Source organism: Colobus angolensis, unplaced genomic scaffold, assembly GCF_000951035.1.
Source record: "Colobus angolensis palliatus isolate OR3802 unplaced genomic scaffold, Cang.pa_1.0 Scaffold7, whole genome shotgun sequence".
Classification (NCBI taxonomy): Eukaryota; Metazoa; Chordata; class Mammalia; order Primates; family Cercopithecidae; genus Colobus; species Colobus angolensis.
The window spans coordinates 29,588,551-29,599,099 of NW_012120709.1; the positions used below are offsets into that span (position 1 = coordinate 29,588,551).

The 10,549-nt window shown below is 45.4% G+C and overlaps 1 protein-coding gene across 1 annotated transcript in view; it reads right to left on the reverse strand.

Moving 5' to 3' along the window:
* Positions 1–10,549, reverse strand: part of CLMP (CXADR-like membrane protein) — a 122,359-nt gene that overhangs the window by 23,966 nt on the left and 87,844 nt on the right. The window contains exon 2 of the mRNA XM_011926998.1: positions 4,872–5,029. Coding sequence (XP_011782388.1) covers positions 4,872–5,029 — 158 coding nt within the window. The remainder of the gene's footprint in view (positions 1–4,871; positions 5,030–10,549) is intronic.

Here is a 10,549-nt window from a genome sequence, read left to right on the forward strand (position 1 = left end):
CACATATTTTTAAGAGATAGGTCTCACTGTGTTGCCTAGGCTGAGACTGTCTCAATATTTAATGAAGAAAAAAGGGATAACATACAGGCAAGCATCTGACATCTTTGGAAAGGTAAAATTATACAATTGCAAGATAGTCTTTTTTTGGGCGGGGGGAACGGAGTCTCACTCTTGTCACCCAGGTTGGAGTGCAGTGGTGCGATCTCGGCTCACTGTAACCTCTGCCTCACGGGTTCAAGCATTTCTGCTACTTCAGTCTGCCAAGTAGCTGGGATCACAGGTGCCTGCCACCATGCCTGGCTGATTTTTTTGTGTTTTTAGTAGAGACAGGGTTTCACCATGTTGGCCAGGCTGGTTTCAAACTCTTGACCTCAAATGATCTGCCCACTTCAGCCTCCCAAAGTGCTAGGATTACAGGTGCGAGCCACTGTGCCTAGCCTATTTTGTTTTTAATTCTAAGAAATACGGTGCTGAAACTAAGCAGTTCATCAGGGTGTGATGGGAGAAAAATGAACATCAATTTAGTCCTTTTGCAAACAAAGAAAAAAAATAAAAATACTAATTTTAGTGGTTTGGGGCTGTTTGTATTATGTCATTCCTGGTAGACCTGGAACAGTTTGTTAGGACTTGTATAGAACAGATGGAGCAGTTCAACTTTCTGGCATTCATTCTGTGCCATCGCCTGCAGAGCAACTGTAAAACTCTGAATGGAGATGGATGCAGATCTCTCTTGATGTTTTAGATCAGGATTTTTCCGCCACTTGGTGTTTTCTTGGAGAAGAAGCCTACATAGCACATATTACACTTTCAAATTATTTATGAAGGTAATACAGCTAGTGGTTCACAGAGCAGGCACTGAGGTCAGGCTGCCTAATTTGTTTTTTGTTCATTTGTTTTGTTTTGAGATGGTCTCCTTCTGTCACCCAGGCTGGAGTGCAGTGGCACCATCTCTGCCCACTGCAGCCTCGACTTCCCATGCTCCAGCCATTCTCACACCTTATCCTCACAAGTGGCTAAGATTATAGTCCTGTGCCACCATGCTCAGCTAATTTTTGTAATTTTAGTAGAGGTGGGGTTTCACCATGTTGCCCAGGCTGGTCTTGAACTCCTGAGTTCAAGTGGACCTCCCGCCTGGGCCTCCCAAAGTGCTGGAATTACAGGCATGAGCCACTGTGCCTGCCTGGCCCAGCCCAGGGTGCCTAATTTGAAAATGCAAATTAGGTGACCTTATGCAATTTGTTCACTATGTTTGTGTGTTTACGAACGTGTGAGTATACCTCAGCTCCTTATTTGTAAAAATGAGCCCATTAATTCTAGTTATGAGTATTACATTAACAAATTTTAAAAGTTGTTTTAGAAATGGGAGTTCTCATTCGGTTGCTCAGGCCATCTGGAACTCCTGGCCTCAAGTAGTCCTCCCACCTGAGCCTCCCAAGTAGCTGGGACTACAGGCACAAGCTACTGCAAGTGGCACATATTAAATTAAATGAGATAATATGTGCTAAACAGATTTGTACCTGGCATATTGCTAATATTTATTGGTTCCTTTGTTCCTGTCTTTCTACCTACCTCTCCCCTCCTTTCTTAAAAAAAAAAAAATTATTTAAGAGATAGAGTCTCACTGTGTCACCCAGGCTGGTCCCAAACTTCTGGGTTCAAGCAATCCACCCACCTCAGCCTCCTGAGTAGCTGAGATTACAGACACTAGCCACTGTGCCAGGCTCTTTGTAAAGTTATTGAATGTCTTTTCACTATAAACTCTTAAGAAGGCAAGGACTATGATGTCTTCTTCAGTATTGTATCCTGGTACCTAGCATGGCATACAGTAAGTGCTAAATAAATTTGTGTAATCTGAATGATTGAATAAATGGACATCCTCGCTTCACAGTATCAACTGAAGACAAGTAGGGAATTGTGACTGCTTAAAGCCGTATCAGGGGCTTTTTGAAAATAATTAACATCCTAATCCTTATATTCACTTGGTTATATAACCAAGCAAGTCCTTTTTTCTTTAAATCAAATGAAAATACTTGGGTGAAAGTTAGATGTGTGAAATTGTTAATGAGAAAATTATCCAGTGAAACTTTTTTTTTTTTTTTTTTGAGACAGTCTTGCTCTATTGCCCAGGCTGGAGTGCAATGGCTCGATCTTGGCTCCAAGCTATTCTCCTGCCTCGGTCTCCCGAGTAGCTGGGATTATGGGCAGATGCCACCATGCTTGGCTCATTTTTTTTGTATTTTTAGTAGAGACAGAGTTTCACCATGTTATCCAACCTGGTCTTGAACTCCTAACCTCAGGTTATGCACCCACCTCGGCCTCCCAAAGTGCTGGGATTACAGGCGTGAGCCACCACACCCGGCCGAAACTTGTTAAAGATAGTAAGACAGACTATTCCAGAGGGGCCACGGTAATAGATGTGAAGAGCACTGTGAGTCAGAGATTGGGCTTGACTCTGATGCCAGCAAGAACAAGAGGAGTTTACAACCAAGGAGCAGGGTGGGGGTCATGAAATTACTGAGAGGAAACATCAGGGGTGATGGGGTTTCTGGCTGAACCTGCTTGATAGGATTATTATTGTAGGCAGGACAGGGTGATAAGATACCAAGAGTGGAGCATTTTCACTAACCTGACTTAGCAGCATTCTTGCTCAAAAGGTATTCTACGAGGGCGGAAAGGGAAGCCCAAGATTAGCTCTAGTCAGAAAGACCTCAGGAACCTGCCTCAAGTGTGATCAAAGAAGAGAATCTATCAGAGTCATTCTTGGATTTTTATTACAGGAACATGGGCTATAATAAACATGAACATCACTTCATTCAGAACTGAGAGTAGGCCGGGCGCGGTGGCTCAAGCCTGTAATCCCAGCACTTTGGGAGGCCGAAGCGGGTGGATCACGAGGTCAGGAGATCAAGACCATCCTGGCTAACATGGTGAAACCCCATCTCTACTAAAAATACAAAAAACTAGCCGGGCGTGGTGGCGGGCGCCTGTAGTCCCAGCTACTCGGAGGCTGAGGCGGGAGAATGGCGTGAACCCAGGAGGCGGAGCTTGCAGTGAGCCGAGATCGCGCCACTGCACTCCAGCCTGGGAAACACAGTGAGACTCCCTCTCAAAAAAAAAAAAAAAAGAACTGAGAGTATCAAATCTAGGCTGACCAAGAAGCTGTTAAAATAAACATACTCAGAGGTCGGGCACAGTGGCTCACACCTGTAATCCCAGCACTTTGGGAGGCCGAGGCAGGCGGATCACCTCAGGTCAGGAGTTCCAGACCAGCGTGGTGACACTCTTATCTCTACTAAAAAACCAAAAATTAGCTGGATGTGGTGGTGGACGCCTGTAATCCCAGCTACTTGGGAGGTTGAGGCACGAAAATTGCTTGAACCCAGGAGGCAGAGGTGGCAGTGAGTCGAGATGGCACCACAGCACTCCAGCCTCGGTGACAGAGTGAGACTTCATCTCTTAAAAATAACAAAAATTAGCCGGGCGTGGTGGTGCACGTCTGTAATCCCAGCTACTCAGGAGGCTGAGGCGGGAGCATCGCTTGAACCATGTGAGTGGAGGCTGCAGTGAGCTAAGATCGAGCCATTGCACTCCAACCTGGACAACAGAGTGAGACTCTATCTCAAAGTAAAAAAATAAATCAATAAACCTACTCAGGTTAAGGTGACCTCACTCTACAGAGAACAGATAGTATCTTAGAATGTTACTGTATGAGAACAAAATGAGAAGCAATATCAATATTACGAGGTGATGTAGATAGCTATTTAAGCAAGTTAAACTACAACAGTGATCCTGAAATCTGTTTTCAGTGAAGACCTTAGCTCCTCCCAACATAAACCATGTTATAAAATTAGTGGTATAGACAGAGAAGAGGAAAGGACAACTTTTTTCTTTCTTTTGCTTCTGTTTTGTTTTTGTTTTTTAAGAGAGTGTCTGGCTCTGTTGCCTAGGCTGGAGTACAGTGGTGTGATCTCAGCTCACTGCAGCCTTGACCTCCTGGGCTCAAGTGATGCTTCTGCACTCAATCAATCCTCCTGCTTCAGCCTCCTGAGCAGCTGGGACTATGGGCATGTGTCATCACATCTGGCTAATTAAAAAAAATTTTTTGTACAGAGGGAGTCTCACTTTGTTGCCCAGGCTGGTCTTGAACTCCTGGACTCAAGCAGTTCACCCCGCTCAGGTTCCCAAAGTGTTGGAATTACAGGTGTGAGTCACTGCACCCGGCCAGACAACTTATTTATTTATTTAGAGACAGGGTCTTGCTATGTTGCCCAGGCTCACATGCAGTGGCTATTCACAGGTGTGATTATAGCTCACTGCAGCCTTGCACTTCTGGGCTCAAGTGATCCTCCCACCTCAGCCTCCCGAGTGGCTGAGACTACAGGTTTGTGCCACCACATCTGGCTAATTATTATTTCTTTCTTTTTTTTTTTTTGAGATGGAGTCTTGCTGTGTCACCCAGGCTGGAGTGCAGTGGCATGATCTCAGCTCACTGCAACCTCTGCCTCCTGGGTTTAAGGGATTCTCCTGCCTCAGCCTCCCAAGTAGCTGGGATTACAGTCATGGGCCACCACACCTGGCTATTTTTAGTAGAGACAGGGTTTCACCATGCTGGCCAGGTTGGTCTCGAACTCCTGACCTCAGGTGATCCACCTGCCTTGGCCTCCCAAAATGCTGAGATTACAGGCGTTAGCCATCATGCCCAGCAATACTCTTTCATCTCTATAGTTTTGTATCTAAAGTCTTTCAAGTAGAAGCCAGATGAAAAAGGAATTCTAACTCTTTCAGAGCCAACAAGAAAGACTGGAAGACTGCAGAAAGGCAAATGCAGAAGGACAAGAAGGAGGAAGGACTCCAGCCAGGTGTCTACTTACCACTTTTTGGTTGCCTTCATTATCGGTGAGCAGCCATTCAATATCCAGAGTGTCTTTTTCTGGAAGCCCCAGTTGATGGTGGCAGGGCAAAGTGACCTTTTCCTCTGCCACTCTCTTGATCTCAGTGTGAGTCGCCAAGGTTCCAACATAGTAGGAAACTGGAAGAAGAAAATCTTTAATGAGTTATGCAGAGACTGGATGGCAATGTGTGGGGAACAGATATGACAACAAAAAATTATGGGATGTTCCTGCGGGCAAGGGCATGTCAAGGGGTTGCAAGAGTCCTAGACTAGGAGTATTGGAAGTCCTGGTCTCACACTGGCTCCTCTGTTAACTGAATTCATCACATCTTCTTTAACCACCGCAAATTACATCCTACTAGTGCCTGTCTTTCTTACCTTACTTGGTCTTTATGAACAATGAAATTGTTCATGTCAGCTTGTTTTTTTTTTGAGGGGGGGGATGGAGTTTTGCTCTTGTCACCCAGGCTGGAGTGCAGTGGCAGGATCTCGCTCACTGCAACCTCTGCCTCCTGAGTTCAAGTTATTATCCTGCCTTAGCCTCCTAAGTAGCTGGAATTATAGGCGCTTGCCACCACACCCAGCTAATTTTTGTATTTTTAGTAGAGACAGGGTTTCACTATGTTGGCCAGGCTGGTCTCGAACTCCTGACCTCAGGTGATCCACCTGCCTTGGCCTCCCAAAGTGCTGGGATTATAAGCATGAGCCACTGTGCCTGGCCTATTTGTTTGTTTGCTTGCTTGGTTGCTTGCTTGTTTTTAGAGAGATTGGGTGTCTCTGTTGCCCAGGCTGGAGTGCAGTGGTGCAATCATGGCTCATTGCACCCTTGACCTCACCAATTCAAGCAATCCTCCCACGTCAGCCTCCAGAGAAGCTAAGACTATAGGCACATGCCACCATGCCGACTAATTTTTTGTAGAGACAGGGTCTTCCTCTGTTATTGTGCCAGGTCCCAGGTTACTTCTGGGCTCAAGCGATTTCCCAACCTTGGCCTCACAAAGTGCTAGAATTGCAGGCATGAGCCGCTGTGCCTGGAAACAACTGTGTTTTTTGATCTTTCTGTCTTCTATTAGCAGAGGCTTCCAAGAAGATGATACTCATGGAAACTGCACCAAGTTGCCCAAAAACTCATGTTCTTAATTTATAGAGTCACAGCCATTTGAAGCTGGAGAAAACCTTAGAGATGAACCTTCTTATTTTCTTTAAATCTAGTAACAGTTGTTGCTGACCAGTAGCATGTATTTAGAAGGATGAAAAGACAATTACACAAATAGTGTAGTATAAAGGGAAATTATTCATGATGAAAGGGCTATGCAAATTTAGAGGAGATAAATTATAGGCAATTAATTATAGGGTTCAGGAAAAGCTTAAATCCTTCCAAGGTTTTGTAAATATTAGAAACAGAGTATGTAAATCATCTAGTATAGTGTTTAGCACTGAGTAGCTCTGAATCCAAGGCAATTTATTTTACTATGGAGAAGGTGGCATTTGATATGGAGCTTGGAAAATGGAATTCATGTGGATAGAATAGAGGAGGAGGAAAGGTGTTAAGATGTTGGAGATGACAGGATCAAAGGCACAGGATGGGAGAGGCGGCGGGGGCGGATATTCAGTGAATGGTAATAGTTCAGCTTGGCTGGTGTGAAGAAGTGCGGAAAAATAAAACAAATTATGCTGGAAAAGTGAAGCAGTTGATGGGATAAAAGTCCTTTCCTGCCACAGTGAGCACAGTGACATGATCTCTTGCTTACGGAAGCGATAATTTAGGAGCTGTGTGTTGAATGCACAGGAAAAGGGAAATATTGAGACATACATTTGTGAAAATGCTATTAAATTTTTCCAAGTAAGAGATATTGCCCTAGGATAGTGGTGAAGGTAGTAAAAAACAAATGATGGATTTGCGAGGTAATGTGATAGTCAAAACTACGGAATATAGCAACTGACTGGATCTAAGAGGAGAAAGAAAATTGATTCAAAAGCAAAGATTGGGCCGGGCACGGTGGCTCATGCCTGTAATCCCAGCACTTTGGGAGGCTGAGGAGGGCAAATCACCTGAGGTCAGGAGTTTGAGACCAGCCTGGCCAACCATGGCCAACATGGTGAAACCCCATCTCTACTAAAACTACAAAACTTAGCCCGGCATGTGTGTGGGTGCCTGTAATCCCAGCTACTCAGGAGGCTGAGGCTGGAGAATCACTTGAACCTGGGAGGCAGAGGTTGCAGTGAGCTGAGATCGCACCATTGCACTCCAGCCTGGGTGACAGAGAGAGACTCTCTCTCAGAAAAAAAAAAAAAAAAAAACAAAGATTGTTTTCAAGCTTGCGTGACTGGTGGGATGGTGATCACAGTAGCAGTGATGGGGAAGTCAGGAGTATGATGTGTTTGCTTTGGGGGTGAGCTGGGGAGGGTAGGCACTGAGTTTAGATTCAAGTCCGTTGTGATGCAGGCATCTGTCCAACAGGCATCCCTGTGTTCTCTCCCCAGCCACAGTGCCTCCCTTTCCACTGCTGATGCTCACACAGCTCCCCAGAGTGTCCACCCTCAGTTGTTGTGTTAGAGGAAGTCACAGCCCTGCTTTGCTTTATTTCTTCATTTTTCATTTCTCTTGTGCCTCTAAATGAAGCTCTTGGAAATACTTCTGTTCCATCCATTATGCCTGGGCTAAACTGTCTCAGGTCCCTTAATTTCTCTGCTTATTCCACAAAAACACTTTTTTTCCTACTACTGAGACAGGAAGTCAGGGGTTGGTATCCTCCCCAAAACAGGCTTCAATACCAGGTCACGGGCTGGGTCCAGGTTGCTCCTTAGAGCCTTCCTAGAGACAGGTCACTGCCCTCCTCCCCCAGTGCCCGCCCCCGGCCCTGACCTCTCTGTAAGTGCAGAAATACTTGGGGAACAAGTGGGCTGTTACAAGGAGTTCCTGCCTCTCTTAGAGACACACATTCTTGTATCACCCCAAGTTCTATCTTCCATTCTCTGTAGCTTTCTGTCAGATGGTTTCAAAATATGAAATAGCCTTTTTCTTTTCTTTCGAGATGGAGTCTCGCTCTGTTACGCAGACTGGAGTTCAGTGGCATGATCTCAGCCCACTGCAACCTCTGCCTCCCGGGTTCAAGGGATTCTCCTGTCTCAGTCTCTGGAGTAGCTGGGATTATAGGCGTGTGCCACACCGGCTGATTTTTTTTTTGTTTTTAATAGAGACGGAGCTTCACCATGTTAGCCAGGCTGGTCTCGAACTTCTGACCTCAGGTGATCCACCCGCCTCGGCCTCCCAAAGTGCTGGGATTACAGGCGTGAGCCACCAAATCTGGCCTCCCTGTTTATTTTCTAATTCTCTAATTCCCTGTTTATTTGCCAAAATCGATTAGCAGCCAATTTGTGGGAAGGAAAAGGGCTTCTGGTATTCTTGCTTTCAGGGAAATGAGATGAGGAAGAATGGAGCAGGGGCGATTGTGCTTCATTCTACAGCAAGGCTGCTTGGGCTGAGCCTGCAGGGGAGGAGCCCTCAGAGGCATCTGAAATGGCCTTTGCAAGTGTTATATCAGTGGGAAAATTGTAACAGTAAGCTAAACTAACCCGCCCTGGATCTTCCCTTTCCCTTAATTATTCCCTGGCTACTGGGCCAAGATAACTTTGGAAGACATTTAGGTTATAGTTCAAATGATAATAGGCCTTGCCCAAAACTCAACCGCTTTTGCAAAGCTAATGGGAAGGCCATCAGGCTGGGAAGGAGAGGAGCCTAAATTCTGGTTAGGCACAGACATAAGCCATCGTCAGCCATTACGCAAGGCTAAGGTGGGAGGATCACCTGAGCTTGGAAAGTCGAGGCTGTGGTGAGCCATGATTGCACCACTGCACTCCAGCATGGGTGACAGAGTAAGACCCTGTCTCTAAAAAAAAAAGATATTTAACTTCCCTAGTTATTCCTGCAAATAACACCACTATTGTAGAACCTAAGATTGGCCCTTTGAGCTATCTTTACAGGTTTTTTTTTTCTTTTCTTTTGACAGAGTGTCTCTCTGTCGCCAGGCTGGAGTGCAGTGGCACGATTTTGGCTCAGTGCAGCCTCCGATTCCCTGGTTCAAGCGATTCTCCTGCCTCAGCCTCCCGAGTAGCTAGGACTACAGGCACATGCCATCACACGCAGCTAATTTTTGTATTTTTAGTAGAAACAGGGTTTCACCGTGTTGGACAAGATGGTCTCAATCTCTTGACCTTGTGATCTGCCCACCTCGGCCTCCCAAAGTGATGGGATTACAGGCGAGAGCCACCGTGCCCGGCCAGGTTTTTTTTTTTGAAACAGTCTTGCTCTGTCACCCAGGCTGGAGTGCAGTGGCGCAATCTCCTCTCACTGCAACCTCTGCCTCCCAGGTTCCAGTGATTCTCCTGCCTTAGCCTCCCAAGTAGCTAGGATTACTGGCATGTGCCAACATGCCTGACTATTTATTTATTTGTATTTTTTGTAGAGACAGGATTTCACCATGTTGGTCAGGCTGGTCTCGAACTCTTGGCCTCAAGTGATCCAACCGCCTCAGCCTCCCAAAGTACTGGAATTACAGGTGTGAGCTACCATGCCCAGCCTCCTCCTGCCCAATTTTATGTGGCTTCCAGGATGTCTGGTTCTCCCATTATCCTGTAAGCTCCTTGAGATCAAGTACCATTCATTACTGCCTTCCCATAGTACCCAGCCCAGGGTCTCACACTGCAGGTGTTCAATTAATATTTGTTGAATTTATTTGAGCGTAACCCACATGCTCATTTTTACCAATGAGCAAACTAAGACCCAGGGGTAAAAGAGACAGCGCAAGGTCCTACAACTCGTTTAGTGGCAGAAATAATCCATATAATAACCCATCCTCCCAGAATTACAATAAAGCAGCTTTAGAACAGCTGGGAAATTCACTTGTTTGCACTGTACTAAGCTAAGCTTTGTAAGAAGGAGCTTTGTAAGAACGAGCTCTGGCTTAACACTGATCACTTTCCACTGGACACAAAAACGCTCAGATGAAACCAGTGCCCTACACTCCAGGCAGAGCTAGAGGACCCAGCACCAATTTAGCGCATACAATAGATACTTAAACATTCAATAACAAATGCCAAAAGCCAGCTACAAAAGTTGCCAGTTTAAGCCACTAGAGGGAATCAAAGGCTCAGATTCAGTTGATGTCCCAAAAAGACCGGAACATTGTGGTGGGTGTGCTTTGACAGTCAGCCAAGTCCTATTTATACCATATCCAGAATTAAATACAGCAGTGCAGGGAGGAGCCCCTCGGTGAATACAAATGGCTTTTTCAAGGCAGGGAGCCACGAGATCGGGGCGCATACACTTCTAGTCTTCCTTGAACTTCAGTTTGTTAGACTCCAGGAGGCCACTGAGATTTCTACAGATCTGTAAGGTCCTTCTTCTGTCCTTTTCTTTCATTCTTTTTTTTTTCACATTAAATCTTTTACATTTTTTTACATTGCCCAAAAGATCTTCTGTACTTTTTTTTTTTTTTTTTTAACCCACCTAAGCAGAGACTGGCCTAGGTTTTATCTTTTTTTTTTTTTTTTTTTTAAGACAGAGTCTCACTCTGTTGCCCAGGCTAGAGTGCAATGGTGCGATCTCAGCTCTCCGCAATCTCTGCCTCCTGGGTTTAAGGGATTCTCCTGCCTCAG